At 46.6% G+C, this 26540-nt stretch overlaps 1 protein-coding gene across 3 annotated transcripts in view; it reads right to left on the bottom strand.

Annotated features, from left to right (window-relative positions):
- Positions 1-26540, bottom strand: part of NPDC1 (neural proliferation, differentiation and control 1) — a 716939-nt gene that overhangs the window by 12032 nt on the left and 678367 nt on the right. For 2 of the 3 annotated variants that reach the window (XM_069609738.1, XM_069609740.1), the window contains 4 exons: positions 8060-8126; positions 4796-4880; positions 2514-2593; positions 893-992 (listed from right to left, as the gene is read on the bottom strand). In XM_069609738.1, coding sequence (XP_069465839.1) covers positions 893-992; positions 2514-2593; positions 4796-4880; positions 8060-8126 — 332 coding nt within the window. The remainder of the gene's footprint in view (positions 1-892; positions 993-2513; positions 2594-4795; positions 4881-8059; positions 8127-26540) is intronic. The other variant, XM_069609739.1, reaches the window with a different exon arrangement.

The raw sequence follows: 26540 nt of genomic DNA, 5'->3' as shown, positions 1-26540 counted from the left end.
GAATTTTACTACATGCGCATACAATTTGAGAGAGGAAATACAGTTTCCTAACAGACGGATGCCAAAAAGTTAGCTTGGTGGGGCCAGGAAGTCAAAATACCCTCTCATCTGGAAGCCTCTCCTACAGAAGCTGCATCTTGAACCTGACCGTACGGAGCGGACAGGAGAGTCGAAGGAGATGCACGTCCTTATTGCACATGGACTCGCCTGATCACTTTCATCTCCTTCCCCATCTCCATGCACTTGAGCGTTCTCGATGTCACTGGGCCTAATAAGATTGTTGTTTTTGTTCTCCCTTGTTCCCCTCCCTTTGTCTGATGGCGCTCTGAAAGGTTGTATACTAATTGACCTTTTCAGAATTGACCTCAGGAGAATTGACCTCAGGAGAATTGATCTAATTTAGAAGGTCAATTAGGACATATATGCGGGGGGGAGAACCCCCCTGCAACCCTCCATCCAATCCAAAACCCCATGCAACCCTCACCCAATCCAAAACCCCCTGCAACCCGCACCCAATCCAAAACCCCCTCCAACCCCCCACCCAATCCCCTTATATTATTTATAATCCATAACCAACCCAATACATATATTAAGTAACTAAAATAATATAAAGGTCAATTGTGCAGAAGGTCAATTGTAAAAGGTCAATTTGGGTAATATCCTCTGAAACACTCGTGTATGAGGGCAATATAAATAAAATGTAATTTAATTCAAACAGCAACAATGTTAAAAACCACAAAACACAGCGGGATGAGTATTCAACAGAGATCAGAGTGCAACCTGCACGTCACGGAGGACCACAAGCCGCAATCCCAATCCGTACAGTGACTGCCGTCTGCTACTGCAGTTTGAAACTAAGGCTGTACGTACACACCGGGCTCAATATACTTACAGGAGCCAATCCGGGACACTCGTAGACCGTGAAATCACCATCCTCATTCTCCTCGTCAGAGGTCGTGTTCGAGTCCGGCAGCTTTGGTTCGTCTTTACTTCTTAAAAAAACAAAAAAAATAGAGACCGCTTTTAGAAACTCACCATAGAAAAACGAGCCTCTCCAGCATCGCACATCTGAACCCATTTTGGTGTCTGTTCAAAAAAGATTCAGAGTGCAGCCTACAGGACTGCTACCCAAGAAGGAAGGTAGGCAGCTGCAGGTACAGCTCAGGACATGGCTCGGGAGGGGGGGAAGACCTGTACACGCAGACCGAGGAGAAGGTCCAGAGCCGGACCAAGAATAGTCAGCTCAGGGGCGGGCCCCTAGAGCACACCCATGGAATTTAGGCCAGAACCCAGGATGGTGGCTTCCTACATGGGCAAGATCATGGGACTCTTGGTGGAAAGCCTTTACATACATGCCATAGTATGCCTCATGGGAGAGTAGGGTGGGCTTAAATACAGTCCCGATATGGGAAAATAAATGATCCTCATTATACAAATACTAATAAGAGCCACTTGGGGAAGGGGCTTTAGATGTTGGCCAGAGTATGGGGCATTTGAGAGTCAGTTTTATGTACAGGGCGAAATGTGAGCCTCTTGGGGTAGGACCTCTTGATATAAAGGCCAGAAGATGTATCAGGAGAGTGGTTGGCTATATCCATATCATGATATGAGGGTATTAAGGGACGCCTGTATATACAAGTGAGAATGTTACAGGTTCTTGTGGGAGAACATCCAAATAGATACAAGAAAGTGGGATTCTTTTAGGACACAGCATCCTTTATATACAGCCCAGAATAAGGGGCTTATGGTCACGAGGGCCCCAAAATATAAAAGCCAGAATATGGGTTTTTGGGGACGGGGTTATATTCAGACTAGAAACCAGCATCCAGGGGACGTCTGTACAGGTTAGAATATTCACTGCACAGGCCAGGCTTACATACAGCGCAATATATCATACTCGATGGGTGGTTTATGAACAGGCCAGAATGTAGGGTTCTGGAGGGGATGGTATACAGGCCAGAATATGGGATTTAGTGGGAAGAGGAGCATTTACCTAGACCAGAATATGGAAATCCGAGGGTGTGCAGTCGGATATGGAGCCCAGAGGACGTCCTATATAAACAACCCAGAACACAAAGCCATGTGGCCATTATTTTAGTGTCATGTATAAAAGAACAGGGCAAGACAGTGGCATATGATATATGATATATTTATAAGGCGCTTAATACCCAGAGGTTTCTAAGCGCGGACCCTGGGATCAAACCTGTGGTGCGCTGTGTCGTCTTGCTTCCAAGGTGAGCACATTGCCCCTGAGCTATCCTCCCAAGACTACAGCTCAGAGCATCAAATAGATCAGTTGTCTTCGAATAAAGCTGTGGAATTGGGTCCAGAGTAATACATCCACCTACTGCCCCCTGTGCAAGCCCCGCCAGCTGATCCTTTACATGCGGCCGGGGATCGGGCCTGGGGGAAACAGTGGGCAATGCAGGGCATAATAAAACAGACTATTTCTATCCCCGCAAAGCATTCATTACATATACCAGGGGGGTACAGGCAAAGTGGGGGGTACCTACTTTTCCATCGAAAGCATCTGTTGCTTCTGGTGCTGGTAGTGGTACATCTGAGCGCTTTGTGCCAACTTCTTGTCTACTGGCTGAAAGGAAAAGAATGAGATGAAATTGCACCGAAATCCTTCTGGAGCGTCCGGTCTTTCATGCAGCTGACCTTAGCGCAGTACATTCTGGCACAGAGAGCCAGGAAGCTGCTGCACGCATTCAATGCCAAATCGCCAAGCCCCCGGCTAATGGGTTCCAGATGTGTTTCCAAACCACCAAGAAATAGGCAGTTAATGCCCACTGAAATGTCTGTATCTAAATGTTCCTCGTCCATGTTTATCCTGATGATCTGGAAAACCTTATTAGAATGTATTATTGTGTGGGTCCACAAACCCAGCCTCATTGCATTTTGCTTTATCAGATAATGGTTGATGCTGTAGGACAACATTTAAAAAAAAAAGAATTTCGGGTTAACGGGATAGCTGTATGGGCTTGCAATGTTATTGATCAGGTGTTGCATGGAATCTTGATGGGTGCTCAGATTCACTTTTTAACAAATTAAACTTCAGCAAATGGCCACCCATCAAGTGGTGTTCTTAAGGCTAAGCCTTTTCATACTGTGACAAAGTGGTGTGTGTTCTCTGAAAACATCCAGAGTTCTCCCGATTGTAATAGAAAGGAGAACACAGATCCAAGGCAAGGGGATGTTGGGAACCTCATCCTCGGAAAACGATTGCGCAGTCTCCAGTAGGAAGTCATATGGTTCCAATATTGTGGCCTCCAAAGTAATGTCACATGCAGCAGCAAATACCTATTCATCTGTGCCCCGCCCCCACGAATGGCCATTTGTGGTGGAAGGGCCAATGGGAAGTGGTTTTGGTTCTCCAGTGGTCAGTCACGCAGAGAAAGCAATCTAACATCATACCATGGTACAAAAGGCGCATGAGACATACAAGAGGATGGGAGTAAGGTCACAGGGGCCACAAACAAAATGAGGGAGCCACCAAGTGCAGGAAGAATGCCATGGGACTGCGGGATGCAGTTAGGTGGACCACAGAATCCATGACGCAGATCAGTTGTGTTTCACCCAATGGATCATCGCGTCCAACCCAATACAAAATCATGCGCGTCCCCCACGGGAAAACCATGTTGGTTATAAAAATAGAAAGTCACCCAACGGAAACTCATGTGTATCTCCGAAAAGGGATGTGTGTGTTTTTTTAAGTGGATCTTTATGTGCTTCCTCAATGGAAAGCCACGCGTTTCATCGAATACAAATTATTGTGTACCATTCAATACAGTCTTGGGTGCCATCAAACAGTGGCAGATACAGCATCTGAAACAGATGGCATTGCATTCTATTAAAATGAACCTCATGTAGAAAGTCGTTTTTGTTTTATTTGATTAGTTGACTAGTTTAAATTGTTCCATGAGTGCATCATTTTTAAAAATATTCTTTTGACTGGTCCTATGTAACTCTGTAGCGGCTACGCATGTGAATATCTCATGGTCCGGATGCTTTATAATGAAAATCTGATCCACCCTGTGCATGTCCACCCTATAAGATGCCTGAATATACTGCCTTGTTTAAGTGAACCCCTTGTATTATTTTATTGGCCCCATTCCCACTGCACACCATTCACTTTACGTTGCACATTGGATTTTTTCTATTTCGAGGTAAAATGATTTAAAGTAAAAATGGAACTTATGTGTACCCATTGTTACAGAACAATAGAATAGTGATTCATGTATACACGCACGCTTTGGAAATGTTACTATCTGGGTGCGTTGTTTATATTTTGTTTGACTAAGGACGTTGGTCATCAAAAGAGGTCTTACTTTGAATAGGGGCTATTGCATTGGGTGCCCACAGGTGGTAACACATCTTGGCACACATATCGTACATGGATACCTGATATGCATCATCAATCAAGAGCAGTGCGACTCATGCAATAATATGTCATGTGTGGCACACAACAAAGGTTATGTTTGTGCCATCCAATGGCCCTATTCGTGTCTTACAATGGGCGGGCATGTGTGTCATCCAACAGAAAATAAATATGCATCACCCAATGGGAATCTGTGCCATTCAATGTGTCATCCAATAGAAATCTGTGTAGGTCGAGTGGAAATTATGTTTGTCATCAAAGGTGAAGAAAGGCATCACCAAAATGAGAACAGTGAATCCAGCACATAATGCTAACATGGGCATAAGCAAAACAACCACCAGCCCACTAAATTAAAAAGCTTGCGCTGTGCATGATTCCTGTGCAAGTAATGTAGGGGACCTTCGCACATACCGAGGATCTGTCATACGGGGGCGGGCTGGCGCCTTTATTAGAAGAGTAGTCTGCTTTTTCAGCCAGCTTCATTTCCTTCTGCAGTCTACAGCAAGGCAAACACAAATCACAAATCTGTTAATCCCATCTACAATTTCTAAATTGAATCACATTTTCCCTCAACCCCCCATTCTATTGCCCATCAAGAGTTCTCCATTTCATGGCACCAGATACCCATTGCTGCTTCATCATGGCATCCGCTTAGTTCAATGCCTTCCTCAGCAATGATCCTTACTCAGTCCTTCTGAAAGCTGGACGTTCTTACTCCCATCATACATACAACATGCACCTCCCCAACCAGAAATTCATTCTGGTTCCCCCAAAACCTCCTGTGGGCATATATCTATTATTAAAATATTTCTGCAGGAGGAAACACACACACCCATGCTCTTCTTTGAGGGCACTTCAGTGATGAGGACGCCCCTAGCCTGCGACTTTGTATCCTGTGCTACTACCACCATGGCATTGGTTTGCAAAGTACTTTGCATCAAGGGTAAACCAAACATGATATGTGTTATCACATGTCCATACTGGCCTACATTGTTGGTGGCAGGCTGCACACATTTTCCTACAGGGCCATGCCTTTTCTTTTTACTGGGCATCAAGGGCAAAGCAAACATGATAAGTGTTATTAAGTGGCTAGAGTAGCCTACATCTGTGGTGCCAATTGAGCAATATATTCTTAGTGTGGCGTGAGGTAAAGAAAACATGATAAGTGCTACTACTTGGCTTGCCTAGGTTACATTGGTGGCATCAGTCTACATATACTTTCTTACTATGACATGGCATTTTTTTCCTGGGCATCACAGGCAAAAGCAAACAAGCGCTATTAAGTGGTTAGAATGCCCTATATTGTTACAGCCAATCTAGAAATACTTTCACTCTGTGGTATGGTATTTGTTACTGGCTGGGAGTTCCTTAATGGCAATACTGGCATATATTGGTGCAACCTGCATGGACATGTATGGGCAAAGCCGCCATATATTGTGGGCATAGGCATCATGAAAATGCATTCGGCTGATACGGTCTTGCTTCTATTGGATTTTTTCCATGGGCTACCAAACCATACCAATTGCAAACTGACTTTGTACCCCATTTTCACAGAAAGTGTGCCGTGAAAGGCACCATTGTAACCATTCCTAAAACATTTTCTTGGGGGAGAACCCCAACCCCGAATCCCCTTTGATTGGCTCGAGCTCCCTGGATACGCTCAGTCACTCCATCGTGTTCGGGGCAAACATGTACCACCCTCCATTTACAAAACAATCACTAGCCTCCACTGAGTAGATGTATAGAAGTTCATGGCAGATAATGATCGCCAGGTTGAACCTTTCTGAGGATGTGTTATATACTATTGATAAACACATATCATGCATGGCCTTCAGCTTTCATGTTCCTTTCTCAGTAATACTGATCTTTCTCACTAGGGCTTATTTTGGTTAATTATATTGTATATGTTACACCACTACAACAAAGAGGTCATTATTTTCTAAAGGTTTTTTGTGAGCCTTGGGGGGTCCTCTTTCAGTGCAAAATGGTTCAGAAACGTACACTGTCTAGTCATCTGAAGATATGTTCCCATTCCCAACTCTTGTTGCCCTGCCTGCGGACAAAGGGTTACATTCTAAAACCTCTCTTTCACGGACCGATTTTTATAAATATTTAACCATTTCCTTGCCGATCTGTACTGCGTCTATTCTTTCTTTATAATTCTAGCAATGTGGCCTCTGCACACTTGTTCAGTTGGGGCCTCCCCGTCATTTGTATAGCTTATGCAACCTCCCCAGTGTACTTGTTTCTCCTGGGTCTTATGCTTTCCTCCATTACTGCTCATTTCCATGTGACATTGTCACATTATTTTACCATTTTATGGTAACCGCATACTATACCTCCATCTCCCTCTTGTTTCCTAATTTTAAAGTTATCTGAGATGGATGACGAATCCGGGGAGATCGTCACCTCACCCCAAGGTGAGCCCCGCTTTGGGGAAGGAGTGTAAGAAAAGCCCCAGAGTGGGGAGAACGTGAGAACACCCCAGAGTGGGGACTGAGACAAAGAAGAGCCCCAGAGTGAGGGGAGACTGAGAAAACCCAAGACTGGGGCGTGGAGACCGCGAGAACCCCAGAGTGGGGAGTGGCAATGAGAGAACCCCATAGTGGGGAGTGGGGACCGTGAGAACCCCAGAATGAGGTGTGAGAAGAGTAAGACAAGCCCCAGAGTGGAGAAGAGCCTGACATTACCCCAGAGTGCGGAGTAAGTAGACCCCTAGAGGGGGCAGCACCCAGGGACACCCCAGAGTGGGGAGTGCAAAGCAGAAGAGCCCCCAGAGTGAGGAGGATGTGAGAACACCCCCGAGTGTGGAGTGAGAGTAAGGAAAGCCACAGGGTTGAGAGGGACTCGGAAAACCCCAGAGTGGGGAGTGGAGATGAGAGAACCCCAGAGTGGGGAGTGGAGATGAGAGAACCCCAGAGTGCAGAGAGTCTGAAAACACCCCAGAGTGGCTAGTGAGAAAAAGAGCCCGTAAGTGAGGAGAGAGCATGATAACACCCCAGAGCTGGGAGTGAGAGTAAGAAGAATCCCAGAGTGGGGAGAGACTGAGAACACCCCAGAGTGCAGAGTGGAGAGTGGAGACCGCGAGAACCCCAGAGTGGGGATGACGAAAGAGTGAAAGCTTCACAAAGGGGGAAAAAGACTGAGAATCCCAGAGTGGGAAAAAACCTGGACTTGGTACCTGGAAACCCTCCAGCACAATAAGAACTATTTGTTTTGTAACTTAAACTGTGGGCGCAAGCCTTGGCTAAAAGGGACAGGGTTGGGGGCCAGAAACCAGCAGCCATAACTTGCCACGTTTATTTTCTTCTTTTGTTACATACATCCTGACAAGCACCATTTCTGACGTTCTTTGATCGAATAGGGAGAAACCTCTAGAGTTAGGGAAAGGACATTTAGAGATTTGAGAAGGATAACATTTTTTTTCATTATGTCTTGTTGTCAGAGTCCAGATTCTGACCTGCCACATATGATAAATGCAGGCTCCCCCTCCTTTCTGTCAGACTTTGATAGCTTGCCTTTTCTGCTCCAAGAGGTTTTCCTGCACAGCCTTACTCTTGGATGCATAAACATCAAGCGACCACATCCTAGGTCTCTACTTCAGCTTCTCTAAATAACACCTCCTTTATTTCACTGTCTTTCGGGTATTGATTAAATAACAGAGCGCTCACTTACCGACACCAACATACAGTGGCCACTATGAGTGCGGTCAGCCCAGCAGTCGTGCATGTCACCACGAGACCTAGAAGCAGAACAACAGGCAGAGAGTTACACTAGGATGTAAAGAACAACGCACAAACACTGAAAGGTGCAGGTCTTGGTCTCACACATGCCAGGCAGAATGAAGAATGCAACCTCACTCTTTGTTTGGCTCCAAGAACATATCGCAGCCATTTTGTTTTTTGGGAATATTGTGGCAGCATTTATTGGAAAAAGTCAAATCTTACAAAGGTGCCCTTATGTACCCCTTTGGTGAATGCAATGGTCAAACCCCCCTCATGATATAGATCTCTGTGAATCCCAAAAGCAAACATGCCATTAGTCCATTACATCTTTAGTTGATCGTTGATGGGACAAGACAAAGGGCTACAATATAAACATACGTTATAAGCCTTGTGGAATGGTTTGTGTTACCAGAGCCGCCATTAATTAATGACTTCACACCTGGCTTTTTTCATTCCCAACTTCTTGCAACAGGTCACTGTGACAAATCAAGAGGATTTGTCCCTTCTCCCCAGGGGGGAGAATCCCCTTTTAGGCTAGGGAGGTGATCCTGCTCTGCAAGAACCTCCCTAGGGGTCTGGGCAAGTGGGACCTCACTGAGAGTGACTCCCCCCCCCAGGGGACAGTACTCTCATTTCCACAAGGAACCCACTATGCAACCTACCGTATATGCATAAACGGGAGTATCCACAACAAGGAATGCAATATTATTAATTCCTTTGGCTGGATTCCCCCCCCCCACCTTCCCCCAACGAAAGACAACTGATACCCATGGGACTTAGTCTGTCTCCACCCACAGGTACCTATATTCGCCTTGCCTCAATGTCAGGGCTTGCATGGAGATATGAATTAGATGTTATGGCGGGGGTGATAGACCTTGACTTCATAGGTGAGGTAAAAGGGTAAAAGTCTTACTGCATAACCATGGGAATAACCCCTACACTGTAAAGGAAGGAGAGAAAATAGCCCAAAGTATTTTGGAACAGGCCTTGTTCACAGTTACCCAAGAGGTGGAAACGTTATGGGAAACCGAAAGGGGATGGAGGGGTTTTGGAGAAGCAGAACTCCCCAGAGGCATTTAGCAGAAAAACTACTGAAGAGAATGGACGAAACCATGCTGGGCCATTTATTTTCTTAAAAAATGGTTATTGTACAGAGGTGACTTTCCGAAAGGTCTACGCCAAACCCAGTAGTGGTTCCCTGGAGCCATCGAAGGATAGGGCTGGAGCTGGTTCATTCCTACCTTTCGGCAGCTCACCAAGGGTTACTGAAAACTCAGAGTTAAGTAGTACCTAGAATTTACTGGCCCTGGGTTTTTGTGGTTGTTAAGAATGATGTCTTGGCTTGTGATATCTGCCAAAAGACAGCGACTACTCCAGTCACACAAGCCCCTTTGAAACCATTACTGATTATCAAGGTCCCTTGCTCTAGAATAGCTATGGACATAGTTGGCCTGATCGAAACATACAAGCTGGGGAATATGTTCATTCTAGGATATGTAGATTATGCTGCTCGATATTGGCGGCGTTTCCCCTTTGGAATAACACCAGCTAGCAAATCCAAAAACACACGTTGCTGTTCCTCTTTAGAGTAGAGTTCCCTATAGATCCTTACTGATCAGGCCACCACAACCATGTCCCGGATAATGCAGGGGATAAAAGAGCTACTCCATACTAAGACACTGAGGACATCGGTCTACCATCCACAAACAGATGTACTGGTAAAAAGATTCAATCAGACCCTAAAGAAAATCTTACAAAAACTGGTGGAAACAGATGGGAGGAACTGAGACATTATGATACCTTGGGCCCCATTTGCCATCTGTAAAACTCCTCAAGCATTCCAAGGATACTCCCTGTTTGAGTTACTTTATAAGAGGGAACCACGTGTTGTCCTAGATAGGTTAAAGGAAACATGGGAAGAAAGAGAGGAGGCCCATCTACCAATTTCACAAACTGCACAGAAATTGAAGACCCACATGACTGTAGTAAGGGAAATCGTGAAACAACCTTTAGGCCAAGCCGAAGAACATCAGAAGATGGTCTATGATAAACAAGCAGCCCCAAGATCCTTTTCAATATGTCAGTCAGTCTTAGTTCTCCTCCAAACCTCAGAGAATGAAATGATTTCTAGGTGGTATGGACCCTGTAAGGTTTTAGAGAAAAAGGGTCCCCTAAAATATAGACTATCACAGCCTGGCTGATGTCAGAAAACACAAATGTATCATATTAATCTACTGAAAGAGTGGATGGTAGAACCCACTGAGGTCAGCACTGCTACCATGGCTGCCCTCCTTATGGAATCAGATATAGGGCCCCATCACGAGTTGGATGGTAACCTGGCGGTATTCCCGGTGGGATACCACCCGTGCTAATAGCTCTACCGCCAACCTGTCCGACGCTATTAGCACCAGTTCACGGGTTTGGCGGAACGGTAGTTTCCCATTGGGCCCATTCGGGAATTACCCATTCCCCATTGGACCCAATGGGGAATTTTCAGTGCTATTACCGCCAGCGGTATTACCACGCAGTAATAGCACCAAAAATCGGCAAATTCCCAGCAGATTTCCCTCCAGCTCAGAGCTGGGGGTAAATGCTGCCAAACCCGTGATTTGGCGGACCCTTAAATGTGGCTTTAGTAGTGTTACTGCCGGATTTAAGGGTAACCGCCCAACTCGTGATGACCCAGAGAGTCAATTGATTACCCCATCTTTATGCCTCTTCCAAAATGAAGACCTCAGTGACCTACTAACTCATTTTCCTGAATTGTTTTCTGAACAGCCATGTAAAGTCACTAACTTCTTTCATTATATCCAAACACTGTCAGGGAAAACCATAAACCTAAAGCCATACAGAATTCCTAAAGGCAGAAGAAAAATCATTGAGGAAGAGATAGAGGAGATGCTCAAGGCTGATGTCATCAAGCTCTCAGAGTCCATGGTCTTCCCATATTATCCTAGTCGCCAAACCTGATAAATCTTGGCGCTTTTGTATTGACTTTAGGAAATTACATGCAATATCTACTTTCGATAGTTATCCCATGCCAAGGATTGATGGATTGATTGGGAAGTTGGGTATAGTTAAGCACATTTCCATCTTAGATTTCATGAAGGGATATTGGCAGAAGGTCTTCTCAACACCACAAGGCCTGTTTCAATTTAAGGTGCTTCCCTTCGGCCTACATGGAGCTCCTGTCACCTTTCAAAGGTTTATGGACAAAATATTAAAACCATATACCACTTTATGTGGCGCATATCTACATGATATCGTAATCCATAGTAACAGGTGGCCGGAATGCCTACGACATTTGTATACAATCACCCATGCTCGTAGGATAGCTGGTTTGAAGGCAAATGAAAAAAAACATAATTTGGCCCAGTCCACTGTCACATATATGGGCTGTGTCGTTGGGAATGGCCTCATCAACTACAAACAGAGAAAGTAAAGGTGGTACAACAAACTCCTAACCCAAAAAGTTACACTGACGCCTTCCTAAGGTTAACCAGAAACCACCAACGGTTCACCCCAAATTACTCCTCACTGGCAGCAAACCTCACTGACAAGCTTAACAATTCACAGCCTCAGAAATGTACCTGGGACAAAAGACATCAAGATAACTTCAAGGCCCTCAAGTGTATCCTGTGTCAGGAACCCATCCTCAAAATGACAGATTTTAACAAAGAATTCATATTGCAAACAGACGCCTCCAAAGTTGGGTTAGGGGCAGTACCGTCTCAAGAACACGACGGGATGGAACACCCCATCACCCCATCCTCTACGCCAGCAGAACGTTCTTCCTTCCAGAGCAGTCTTATGCTATGGTTGAGCGTGAGGCCCTGGCAATCATGTGGGACATATTATATCTGAGATACTATCTGACGGGAAGGAAATTCAGATTGATGACAAATGATTCACCCATGACGGCGAGGAGCCTTAGAGAAGACACCAACCTTCAAGTCATGCGATGGTTTCTAGATCTGCCAACCTTTCATTTTACGGTGGAACATCGGATGGGAAAAGAACAAAGAAATGTGGACTTTAGAAGTAGACACCCACGCAAAACAGATTGGGAAACCAGACACTTAAGGAGAAGGGTATGTGATGAATTGAGAGCATTCACCCCTTCTCACCTGGGGGGAGCCACCCTCTTTGAGGTTTAGGGAGTTAAGACTGCTTTGCAAGACCCTCCCTAGGGATCCGGTCAAGTGGGACCTCACTGGAGGTGACTCCCACCAGGAGACAAGGACTCTCATTCCCACAAGGAACTCCCTATGTAACCTACCTTATCTGCACACATGGAACTATCTACAACAAGGAATACAATACCCTTTTGTCTTCAGACAATACTGGTTTTATTATGACTCCTGAAGCAAAGAGGACTGTGCCATTAACAGAAACATGTATGTAAGGAAGATGAGTGGATCAGGAGGAGGAAGATAGATCCATCCACTGGGGAAGCCCTGCAGGCTTGAGACTTCTTGGAAGGGCAGAGCAGCATCAACCCGCAGAGTCGATGGCAATTGCAGAAGTGAGGAAAGCCAAGAGGAGAAGCCCGACGCCCAGCTAAACCAGCAACGGATGAACCATTGCCTGAACGGAGGACCACCCAAGCTGCTGGCGTTATCATGGAAGCAATGCGGTAGGCCGGGTCGCCCGCAGAGCTACGCAGACACCAGCACAAGCAGCAGCACTGGAACCTCCCATCAGCCTACGAAGGCTAATCATAATTTAAAGACAGAAACCCCTGGGAAGGTGACAAAAAGCTAGCAATATCATACAAGAACAAAAGTGAAAAACCTTTAAAGAGAGAGACAAAGATAATGGGCCTCATTCCAAGTAAGGAGACCGGTGCCGGTAATCCCTTACCACCCTACTACAAGGTCCATTAGCGGGTCCCTCCTTTAACGCCTGATTTGAACTGGCGTTATGGATGGGACCCGTTAAGGGACCAGGGCGCAAATAACAGGCTTGACATGCGCCAGCCCGTTATTTGCACCCTCCCAATTCCCATTGAGCCCTATGAGGGCTCAAATGGGAATGGGGAATGGCATTTTCAATGGGGACTTACCGGTCCCGCAAAGGTCGGAAATCCCCATTGAACTAGACTGGTGCCGGACCCGTTATTGGTGACAGTCATGGCGCAAATAGCACCATGACTACCACCAACCTCGGAATGAAGCCCAATGTATCACGGAAATATCTAGGAACAAGAAACCAGAGACCCAGGACAGTAGAGAAAACACAGGGGTGGAAGTGTTACATCCCTGGCCGAAATGTAATAAAGGACAGAGGGCTAGAATGGAGGAAGAGTAAAATACTCAGAAGAAGGACTATACGAGGGTATCACCAGAAGGCTATTAAAAAAATCCCTGCAATACCTTATCAAGTATGTAACATTAAACCCATGAGCCTCTTACAGGTGTTAGAGGAACTTATCATTAAGAGGAGGAACATTAAAAGAAGATCACTTTTGTGATCTCATATCTGGAAAGTGACTTTGGTACAGTTGATAAAAACGTAAATCAAGCATACCATGAAGAGGAGCCGAAGAAATATAGACAGCCGACGGAAAGCAAATAAGGGTTAAAAGAGACATTCTTATGGCCCATTTCTTTTAGTCGTTATATTTAGTCGTAGGGTCAGGTAGATTTAGGCTTTGGACTGTGGACATTTTTGAATTGACATCCTGATGACCGAAGAGCACCTTAGTTTTTAAAAGGTAGGGAAAAGAGATTTTAGTGGGCCAGGGCACAGACACAGCAGTCTTCAAAAAATGCTGCTGACCTGCTGCTCTTCGGGGCTCCCCTCATTAGCCCAACTTTGTACCAAAGCCGTGGGTGGATGCATCATATTAACTAATTTTGCTGCACCCGCCTCTCTTTATTTCTTAATATTTGACACGGACCCCTGCAGACAGCTCTTTTATAATGGGCTGCCAGAAAACTCTAGCGCAAGTGGAACAGCCAGGCTGGGAAATCATGCACCCAATCACAGAAATAGTCAAAGTAAATGACAAAGCTGGCTTTGTTAATAAACCACAGAAAGCAGGCGTAATATCACAATCTTAGTGACAAAAACCTAGGGCAGGGGTGCAGAACTGATTTTGACAGAGGGCCGAAAGTACCTTACATGAGGACTATAGCGGGCCGAAAAGTAAATGTGGGCGGGGCGGTAGGCGTGGCGTGGCAGGAGGCTTTTTAAACCCCCAATTTGTATTAAACACATGGAAAAAGAAAATGTTTTTGAGGGGTAACGATTTTTATTTTGCATTTCAAACATTTTGTACTACACATTTTCCATTGTTATAATTTATGTCTAAACAGCTATTGTATCTCGTCTGTTTAATTAACTTATATATATTTTATAGACCCTAGATTGGACATTCCGTTATTTTGGACTGCTATAGTTTGCTGTTTGGGTTGCCCCAGGGGAGTATGGCCTTCGTTGAGTCAGGTTTCCTCAAAAAGCAAAGGATGTACATCTCCTAAATGTGCCTGTTTTAGCTTTATTATTGGGTTCACTCTTGGAGTGCAACACTATGCCCCATGGCTCCCACCCCCAACCAAACACTATGCCCCATGGCCCCCTCACCCCCATCCAAACACCGCCCCATGGCCCCCACCCCTCAACCAAACACTATGCCCCATGGCCCCTTCACCCCCAACCAAACACTATGCCCCATGGCTCCCTCAACCCCCAACCAAACACTATGGCCCATGGCACCCCCACCCCTCAACCAAACACTATGCCCCATGGCACCCCCACCCCTCAACCAAACACTATGCCCCATGTCACCCTCAACCAAACACTATGCCCCATGGCCCCCTCACCCCCAACCAAACACTATGCCCCATGGCCCCCACCCCTCAACCAAACACTATGCCACATGGCACCCCCACCCCTCAACCAAACACTATGCCCCATGGCCCCCACCCCTCAACCAAACACTATGCCCCATGGCAACCTCAACCCCAACCAAACCCTATGCCCCATGGCACCCTCAACACCCAACCAAACACTATGCCCCATGGCACCCTCAACACCCAACCAAACACTATGCCCCATGGCACCCTCAACACCCAACCAAACACTATTCCCCATGGCCCCCACCCCTCAACCAAACACTATGCCCTATGGCCCCCTCACCCCCAACCAAACACTTTGCTCCATGGCTCCTTCAACCCCCAACCAAACACTATGCCCCATGGCCCCCACCCCTCAACCAAACACTATGCCCCATGGCACCCCACCCCTCAACCAAACACTATGCCCCATGGCCCCTACCCCTCAACCAAACACTATGCCCCATGGCCCCCTCAACCCCAACCAAACACTATGCCCCATGGCACCCTCAACACCCAACCAAACACTATGCCCCATGGCCCCCACCCCTCAACCAAACACTATGCCCCATGGCCCCCTCAACACCCAACCAAACACTATGCCCGATGGCCCCACCCCTCAACCAAACACTATGCCCCATGGCCCCCACCCCCAATCAAACACTATGCCCCATGGCCCCCACCCCCAACCAAACACTATGCCCCATGGCCCCCTCACCCCTCAACCAAACACTATGCCCTATGGCCCCCCATCCCCCAAATCAGCACACACAAACCAGAACCCATACAGACCCGATAGACCCCACCCCCCCAACTCCAAACCCCCCACCCCTCAAATCAGCACACTCTCAAACATGCACCCATACAGAACCAAACCCCCACCCCCAACTCAGCACACACACACACAAACATGCACCCATACAGACCCGAACCCCCCACCCCCCAAATCAGCACTCTCATACAAGCACCCATACAGACCCGAACCCCCACCCCCCAACTCAGCACACACACAAACATGCACCCATACAGGCCCAAACCCCCCAACTCAGCACACACAAATCAGCACCCCTACAGACCCGAACCCTCCACCACCCCAACTCCAAACCCCCCACCCCCCAACTCAGCACACACAAACATGCACCCATACAGACCCGAACCCCCCATCCCCCCAACTCCAAACCCTCCCACCCCCCAACTCAGCACACACAAACATGCACCCATACAGCCCCGAACACCCCACCCCCCAAATCAGCACACACCCTCAAGCATGCACCCATACAGACCCGAACCCCCCACCCCTCAACTCAGCACACACACAAACATGCACCCATACACACCCGAACCCCCACCCCCCCAACTCTGAACCCCCACCCCCCAAATCAGCACACACAAACCAGCACCCATACAGACCCGAACCCCACACCCCCCCAACTCCAAACCCCCCACCCCCCAACTCAGCACACACAAACATGCACCCATACAGACCCAAACCCCCCCGCCCCCCAAATCAGCACACACTCTCAAGCATGCACCCATACAGACCCGAACCCCCCACCCCCCAACTCAGCACACACACAAACATGCACCCATACACACCCGAACCCCCCACCCCCCAACTTCGAACCCCCCACCCCCCAAATCAGCACACTCAAACATGCACCCATGCAGACCCGAACCCCCACCCCCCAAATCAGCACACTCTCAAACATGCACTCATACAGACCAGCACCCCCCACCCCCCAAATCAGCATACAAACTAGCAAGCATGCACACATACAGACCCTGCATCTTAACATACACCGCACTTACACTCCAAAACAAACATTCATGCACACCCGACACCCCCCCACCCCCGCATCTCAACATACACACAAAAAACATTCAAATCCAAACATTCATACACATCCGACACCCCCCCACACACCCCCATCCCCGCATCTCAACATACACACAAAAAACATTCAAATCCAAACATTCATACACATCCGACACCGCCCCCAACCCCGCATCTCAACATACACACAAAAAACATTAAAATCCAAACATTCATACACATCCGACACTGCCCCCACCCCCGCATCTCAACATACACACAAAAAAACATTCAAATCAAAACATCCATACACATCCGACACCGCCCCCACCCCCGCATTTCAACATACACACAAAGAACATTCAAATCCAAACATTCATACACATCCGACACCATCCCCTGACCCCCGCATCTCAACATACACACAAAAAACATTCAAATCCAAACATTCATACACATCCGACACCCCCTCACCCCGGCATCTCAACATACACACAAAAAATATTCAAATCCAAACATTCATACACATCCGACACCCCTCCACCCCCGCATCTCAACATACACACACAAACATACAGGAAAACAGATCCGACACACAAACACAAACAGACCACTTACCAGAGAGGTGCTGGAAGGCAGGTAAGCTGGAAGTCGCTGGAATCGTACTACGGCTGGCGTGGTCCAAGGCTGAAATGCCTTCCGGCATCAAGCCTTATGGACCACGCCAGCCATAGTGCTGGCCCTTCATTGGTGCAGCACACACGCACTACGCGGCTCGTAGGAGCGACGTGGTGCGTGTGTGCTGAGCCACTGCGCTCCGAAGTTCCGACCTCACAAGATACTTCCCGCCTTGGAATATCTCGTCCTGATGAAGGCCACACCATCAGAGCTCATCCAAGCTCACTTTCTGGCCAAAACACTGTCGTGTTGACTGTTATATTGTTTGCGTTGTCCTTGTTCAACCCCTCATTGTTTTGATGTATATGTGCTGACTATCACATGCTATCACCTCACTAAATCCACTGGTGTCCTTCCCAAGGACCACTCAGTGGATGTGTAAGCATTTAAAAGACGTTACAAATATTTGAAATTTGTCACTCACAAGCTAACTGCCCAGTTCAGGCGAACATTCTTCAGGGGATAAATTTAAAAGCATCCACTAATCTCTTCTTTGAAGTATTGATTTCTCATTTGGAGGGAAACCAGCAAATTTGTCATCCTGTGACGTGCTTTGAAGTTTCACCATTTAAAGGCTTGGAGGTTGTTTTCCTTTTACCCTCTTGGGTGCCTGAATCTACCCTTTCAACACGGTGTGGAAGAGATTAGTGGATGCTTTTAAATTTATCCCCTGAAGAATGTTCGCCTGAACTGGGCAGTTAAGAACAGAAACATGTTGGGATGCTTGTTGTTTTAATGACACATTGAGATTTTTTTGTGTGTTATGTGATATCTTCTGTGTCGTATAAATAAGTTATCTGATGTTTTATATTTGTTTTGTATTTGTTTTTTAATGTTTAGTACACTGTGTTAGGTGAGGGTAGTGTTTTTTGTTTAAATTCAGTTTGAATTATTTGAATAATAAACTTGTCAGACATTTGTGTAAATTAGTTATAGCAGACGGTCCATTTTTTCAGGACTAGTGATGCTGGAAAACCTTATAGAGTTCCTGTGTGAGGGGGTTGGAGGCAAGTAAACAACACGTATCATCTTGCTCTTTATTGTATTACATATGTCTATATCCCCGTTGGTGGAGTAGGATGTCTTCATGTTAGTAGGGATTCTTTATACCTATTTAAACATATTATTGTATGTGTTGCCACTGCATGTCAGTAGAAAGTTATGAATGCATGTGTGACAGAATAGTGGTGTGAACCCTGGGTATGTGGCGCTGCAGTTAAGGCAAGTGTAGAGAAGGTCGCAGATATGACCTGTACCCCTGCCCCCCAATGCGAGGTGCCAGTAAGGTACCCATCGAGGTATGTGACATACAAGGAGCAGCTGAATCAGCAGAGAGCCGCACTAGGCCTCTGCCCCATATACATAAGGAGATTGGTACCAGCCGAAGCGCCCATAACCAGACAGCCCTGGGCAGCACGGTACCCAATCAGACAACCATACCAGCCACTGATATGAAACGATGAGTATTTACAGACTGTTCATGAGGAGACACAAAGAGCTCTGATGGAGGGCAAACATTGATGAGAAGAGAGCCAGAGCAAACCAAACGCATGAGAAAAGGCAACACACATGAACTAGAGTAATCACGAAACTAAGTGCGCGAGATACGAAAGACAATGCAGCGATGAAACGTAAGAAACGATATAACTATGAACCAAGATGGAAGAATCAACCGACTAATGCATGTAAATAAGCTTGGAACGCAAGAAGCTAAGTAATCGATACTGCCTGCAATGCTTAAGTAGCAGAATAGAACGGCATGCGCCAACTATATATGTCTACCTCAATGCAGCACAATGTACACGTGCAACTCCATTTTGTTTGAGCAGAAGGATGCCCAGGCGGCCCAGGCCCAACTGGCTAAGTTTCACATCTAGGTCCAAGCCTGGAAGAAGAGCGGAATCGAAACTTAAAGAATGGCTTAAGCCTGGGGAATCGAGGTCAACCCAGGAGGGGAAGGCAAGCTCAACTACAGAGAGCCGAAACTTCAGAGCATACCAGCCTGCCCTGGGAAGGTCAAGATAAGAGAGGCCCATGCAGGTGGCCAAGCGAACACAGAATCAAATGCACGAAAAGGCTGAAAACTGAAACAGATTCACGGTGGACTAGCACGTGACTAACCAGGCGCGAAGATGTACCACCTTCTGATGTCACCCAGATCGGATGGTGCCATAACTTTTCCTGATAAGAGACAACAGTTTCGAGGCCTTCCTTAGCCAACTAATTGACACATTGCCCTAAATCCACTGATTGATGGAAGGGAGGCAGGGTGAATCTTGGGACACCAGGCACCAGGGTGTCTATTCTGCATGCTGCTAATTAAAGTGGAGATTTATGTTTAGGGGTGTAACTTGCCCAATCACAATTGACCATGTAATCTAGGGTCCTATAGAGACTGTAACCAATAGGACGTCGTACTTTTAGTGACGTCAATCATGTGTGTTGTAGTGGGATGGGCATAGACACCCATCCGATAAGAGTTATCCAATCCGTATGCCTTATTTTCATATACAGATATAACACCTATACTTAATGTACCTTTCCCAACCAATTATATTGCATGATGATTTTTTATAGAAGTGTACGTTATTGATGACGGAATTTTCCAATAAAAAGGCTGTTTGACTGAAGTTCGGGGAAGTCGGGGCGAGACAGGTGTTCGCGATGCTGCTGATATCCATAAGCTGATGTATGTATTATTAAACAGACTTCCCTTTGCCAACTTACTGAGTCGCTAGTATTGATTTGTGCTGGAGTATGTAAGTCCTGCACCCTGTCCTCACACGGTGCAGCTATCTTGTATTACAAGTTTTTGGGGGTCGAGTACTGACCAATGGGTCCGTTAGTAATTTCCTCTCCCCGAGAACACTTGGTAGCAAAGGATGGTTTTGGCCATCGATTATTGATAATCGATTAATATAGTCATAAGACACCCTTAGACCGACAGCGCGAAGTAACTCTGGATCTTCGCTTACATCGCAAGTCCTTTTGTTATTTTGGCAGAGTAAGCCGAGAAGCTTCCCGTGGACAGTGATAGTGTATTTACTCCCCAAAAATCTGCAGTGGGTCTGAAGGAACCCGCTTTTCCAAGCATAAGCCTTTTCAGTCGCACGGGAAGCGGATCGGACGAAAATCAAAGCGGGAAGAGGAAGGGGCGGTGATCCCGGAGATCCAGAGAGGAAAAGAGACGATCGGTGAGTGAAACAACAAATCTCGTTACCTTGGCAAATGACTCATAGGCATTAGAGCAAGTGGGGGAAAGGTAACGGAGGGTGGCGAAGAAAGATAAATTAGTTAGAGGTAGAAAAGACGGTATATATATATATATATATATATATATATATATATATATATATAGTGGATTAATGACTCGAGTATAAAAGGAAGACATATATAATAGAATACCAGGGGGGCACCTGAGCCAAACCGTAATAGAATTCCAGGGGGGCACCTGAGCTAAAACGTAATAGAATACCAGGGGGGGCACCTGGGAAAGGTAAAAACGTAAAAGGATACCGGGGGGGACACCCGAGAGAAAAACGAATATTCGCCTTGTTCCTGCGCTTTAAAGAGTGGTCAGAAGGAACGTGAACCCAGAGCCCACAGAGTAGGGACATTATAGGCTACGCTTCCGTTTAAAGACGGATTCAAGGGGGTTCGTTCAAATCCCATGGTGGGGTATTGAGTAGAAGGCAGGTAGATGTATGACCAGCTGGCGTCTGTCTAGTCTGTCAAGCGTCTGTCATAAGTGTCTTGATATATGTGAATGCGCAATTAATGTATTGATGCGAAAAATGTGTTGATCCTTGGGTGAAATGCATTTTGTTTTTTTGCGATTCTGTAACTGGGAGGGAATCGCCAGGGAATTGATGGTTTCTGTTGAGTAAATTGATGGTATAAATTTAGGCGGGAAAAGTGGATTGGAGCTTGTGGTTGTGGTGCTCGCTCATATTGGTGGAGAGACTTAAGTTATTGTGTAAACATTGTGGGTATTGAAGTGACAAGATGGAGGTCACCCCGCTTAAGCATCTCTGTAAGCAATTGCCTAAGCACGCAGTGAAATTGAAGAAATTTAGCCAAGAATGGGCTAAGGGTACTGCCAATAAAATGTTTATGCCTAGGCCCCAGAACGGGTCGTTGTCTAAGGCTGTTTTGCAGCACATGACAACCTTCCTACATGCCACATATACGGGCAAGAAGCTTGAGAAACGCCTTGCCGTTCTCGAGTTATGGAAAATGTTTGAACAAACAAAAGAAGAAGACCCACCTGCAGATTGGTTATTAAACATATGTACAGAGGGGGGTGAGACGCCTACTGCACCACCGGCCCCGCCGGAACCAGTCATTGAGGAAAGTAAGTCAGAGGGTCTTTACCCGTTACGAGAGCTCAAAGCAGCCACGGGGTATAGCAACCCCGCGTATGAATAACCTGCATGCAGTAGTGATGAAACTAAAGAGAAGGAGCAGGAAATCATTACAGCCCCCGCCGTCCTGAGGGACAAGGAGAGGCACAGAGATGGACGAAAGGATCAGGCACAGACTAGTGCACCTCTTGATAAGGAGAGAGAGGGAAAGAAGAGGAAAGGGAGTGATGAGATGACATTCGCAAAAGACGAATGGATGGGAGGACAGATATTGTTAAAGTTAGATGGAAAGGGGAGTGATGATGCAAGGCCACGAGGAAGGTCTGACGAAAGGCAGAGAAGGGAGAAGGATAGGGAGACAAGGGATGAAAGAAATAGAAAGAAGGACAGGCTGAGGCGAGAACAACTTTATCGCGAAGAGCAAGGAATACCGCTCAGTCGCACCCAGTATCCAGCCTATGAAAAATACAGACTGAATATATTGAAGTTAGAGGAAGAACTTAGGGTGCATGAAAGGAAGGAATAGATTAGAAAGGCAAAAGAACGTAGAGATGAAAGGATGCGGGAAGTAGATAAGATTAGAGAGGACGCAAGGAAACGCAAGAAAGCAGACGAGGAAATAGAACGTAAACATAGACAAAGGGAGCTAGATTTAGAATATCTGCAGCGGGAAGTTAAAAAACCCAATCCTGTCGTAGAATGGGAAGACATAGAAGAGTTCTTTCCTGCAAATGACGCGGTACCAGGTACAAGCGGGACAAATATTGAAGATGACTTTGATACCAGAAGCATCGGAGAGGCGATTGATAAAATATATGATGAAATGGGCCTGGAACGAATCTCCCATGAGGAAAGGGAAGATGAGCGCTTAGAGAGCATCCAGCTATATGACACTGTGGATGTCACCCAAAGTAGTGAGAGTAGGGGACGTTCCCTAGATAGACTGGGGGATGGACAGAATGAAGATGATGCAAGAAGTTGTGCAAACTGGGAGTATTCAGAGTCGGATTCAGATGGAGAAGCGGAGGAAGTGATGTATGATGAAGGGAGACGGCGTGAAAGGCGGCTCTCAGGGAACCGAGGGTAAATGTCACCATAGGGGGAAAAGAGTATTCCTTCTTATTTGACACGGGCGTGACGCGTTCGTGCATAAGAGAAGGCAAGTTTTCCTTGTCCGGTGAGGCAATAGATACGCAGAGTTTCACTGGAGCTCATAGTAGAGTTCCCTTTACAGACACTCTCCCGGTCTCAGTGGGAAAGCATGAAATGAATGTGCTGTTACTGTACTCACGTCAGTCCCCAGTAAACATCATGGGTCGAGATCTAATGACGAAGCTGAATATGTCAATCTCATTTACTGAGGATGGCATAGTGTGCTCCACGCCAGGAATGCATTATTCCAACGTATGCAAAATAATCAGAGCATACTCGGGACATGCAGCTATGAGAGCTTTACCGCTGGAGCCCGAGGTCTTCGAATATGGCGTGCGAGTGCTTATGGCAGGATTGCCGGGCCTCACAGGAAAAACTATGAGGACCCCTGACGAGTTTCTTTTTAGACCAAGGATACCCATGCATGAAGAAGAGGGGCAAATATTTCCTTTGGAGATACAGTTTGCCGCAGTAAAGAGGAAGGTGGTTTTAGTGGAAGGATATGATGACTAAGGAAGGCAATGGTCTGCTGTTATCACCATTCAAGAAGGGTATCGAGTGACTGACGTCACAGATGATGATCTGTTCGAAGAGCACCCTGACTTAGAGGAGACACGGGTGGAAGTAAGTCTCATATTCTGGGTCAAAATGATCAAACGAGAAGTGCCACAGCGAATGATGCTAGTGATGGTACGACCAGAATACTTTGAGGAGGACATGGCCTAGGTGCCAGTCGCAGTATGGACAAAAGGGCCTTATGACGTAGGACTCCTGAAGGGGGCAGGAGAGGTGAAGATTAAACTCAAGCCTGGAGCGATCCTACCAAGAGCACGGCAATACCCCCAGAGAAGCGGATGAGGGGATTGCAAAGACAATCTCTGCCATGATGGAGCAAGGCATTCTGGTAACATCAGAATCACCTTGTAACACGGTGATCTATCCTGTCAAGAAATCGAAGGGAGGGTCTTGGCGTTTAATCCAGGATTTATGAGCATTGAACGACATAGTCGAAGCTGAGTTCCCTCTAGTCCCTAATCCATCCACCATTTTGTGCATCATACCCACGGAGGCAAAATATTTCACGGTAATCGATTTTTCTCGATTCCATTGTACCGTGACTCACAAGACCTGACGTCATTTACTTTCAGACAAATGCGCCTGAAAAGTACAAAGCTGCCACAGGGGTATTGTGAATCTCCGTCCATTTTTAACAAAGTCCTGCAAATGGACCTAAGCAACAGTGCGGTAGACAGTGTTGTATTGCAGTACCTAGATGACATTCTGATCTGCAGCACCACTGAAGAGCAAAGCCGACCTGACTCTGTTCAGCTATTGACCATATTAGCTGAGAAGGGATACAAGGTGGACAAGGACAAGTTGCAATACTGCCAACAGGAGGTGTTATACATAGGGCAACTAATCTCACATGAAGGGAAAAAGGTAACACCAGAAAGGGCTGAAGCTATCATGAACATGGCTAAACCGCTCACGGTAAAACAAATGCAGAGCTTCTTAGGCCTATGCAATTATGTCAGAGCATGGGTCTTCGATTACAGCTTGTACACCAAGCCCTTGCTCCAGGCCTTGAAGAAAGCCCAGGCAACAGAGGGAAAAATGTAATGGACTGAAGAAATGGAAAAGGGGTTTGCAGAGCTAAAGGGGGCAATTTGTAAGGCCCCAGTTCTCGGGATCCCCAATTATGCAGAGGAATTCGATCTCTTATCTCATACCGATGGCAATTTTATGACGGCAGTGCTCGCTCAGCGAACATCGCTGAGTTTCAAGCCCCTAGCGTACTACAGTGGGAGCTTGGACCCGGTCATGAGGGACCACTTGCCATGCGAGCAAAATTCAGCATCCGCTGCGTTTGCCATCGAGAAAGCATCATCCATTGTGATGGGATGCTCCATGACATTATATGTTGAGCACTCATTATTTGCCATATTGGAGAAGCCAAAAGGCGCCTTGACTTCACAGAGAGCATCCGCACATGAGGTGATTATCTCAAATCCATCGATCAAAATAGTGTGATGCAAAACTGTGAACCCTGCTATGTTTATTGCTGTGCCAGTCACAGAGGGAGAACCTGTGCATGACTGCGCCAGCTATGAAGAGTTTTATGATGAAATCCCCAGAGTAAGAGAGAATGCTCTGCCAGGCGGAGAAGTCGTCTTCATTGACGGGTCATCGAGAATTGACCAAGAGGATGGGCAACAGTATACAGGCGTGGCCATGATCAAACACATGGCAAATGGAGAGTTACAAGTACTTGTCAGTGCACGAATACCATCCCACTATTCGGCACAGGGTGCAGAACTAGTGGCATTGATACTCGCCATTGAGAATCACACAGACCAGGAAGTAACAGTGTACAGTGACTCCGCCTATGTGACGTCCACCGTGCACGCAGGCCTGGCACAATGGAAAAGGAGGGGCTACCTCCAAGCGGACGGCACGCCAGTGCAACATGCAGCCTTGTTGGACAGGCTGATAAAAGCACGACAGCTCCCAGTGTGCATAGCGGTCGTTAAGTGCGCCGCTCACACCAAGGGAACAGATTTCGTGTCACGTGGAAACCATGAAGCGGACACGGAAGCCAAGTGCATGGCATCCAAGGGTGAGACAATCATGGACGTGGAGGTGGCACGTACCCATGAACGAATGATGATCGCCCGAGCCACTCCAGAAGCCTATAGCAATATCGGGCAGACACAGTTAATGGAACTCCAGGGGGAGGCACCTCAGGATGAGAAGAATTTATGGAAGCGTCGAGGGTGTTCTTTAAACCCCTCTGATGGGTTATGGAGGCAGGAGAGCACTGGTAAACCAGTAATGCCTGTCACCCTTCTAAAGGTAGCGTTAGAAAAGCTCCATTACCCTTTCCATATGTCAAAAGAAAATCTTGCGGCAATGCTCTCAGAAGACTGGTTCACGCCGAATCTAGCAGAGCATGTTGCATTCTTTATGGTCAATTGCATAATTTGCCAGCAATTCACCTCTGGGCACACATTGAAGGTTATGAGAGGAATCATTCCCAGACCCGAAGGGCCTTTCCAGCACCTACATATCGACTATGTTGATATGATTCAGGTTTGTAATGGGTACATGTATTTAATTGTCGTGGTGTGTCCATTCTCTAGATGGATAGAAGCAGGGCCCTGTACACACCCTGACGCTGCCTGTGCTGCAAAATTCATAGGGAAAGAAACAAGTGTCACAGAATTCATCCAAGAACCAGAAAATAAGAAGGTAATCAGGCAACTATTGACTGCCATCAGAGAGGTCCTCGCTGAATTGCCCGAGCACGAGGAGCAAAAGACTGATGCTACCACCACAAGCAGTCATTGATGAGATTACTTACGCGTTGTTCTTTCGGATCATAGAGGAGTGCCCAGAACTTGTCGGGAGGACCACCGACACACTGACTTATATACGAAATCCCCGAAATAATCAGTTCCTGATCCAAATATGGAATAAAATAAACCACGTGGTAGCCATCCACGCAGCATGTAAGTGCAAAGACTGCTCAAAGCAAAAGCGAGGCGTGTGATTGGGACCCAGCAAAGCGAAGCAAATGCCACTGTC

Source organism: Ambystoma mexicanum, chromosome 8, assembly GCF_040938575.1.
Source record: "Ambystoma mexicanum isolate Mex_15411 chromosome 8, UKY_AmexF1_1, whole genome shotgun sequence".
In the NCBI taxonomy this organism is placed as follows: domain Eukaryota; kingdom Metazoa; phylum Chordata; class Amphibia; order Caudata; family Ambystomatidae; genus Ambystoma; species Ambystoma mexicanum.
Note: the sequence above shows the minus strand (reverse complement) of the source record. Positions and strands in the feature narration are given on the sequence as shown.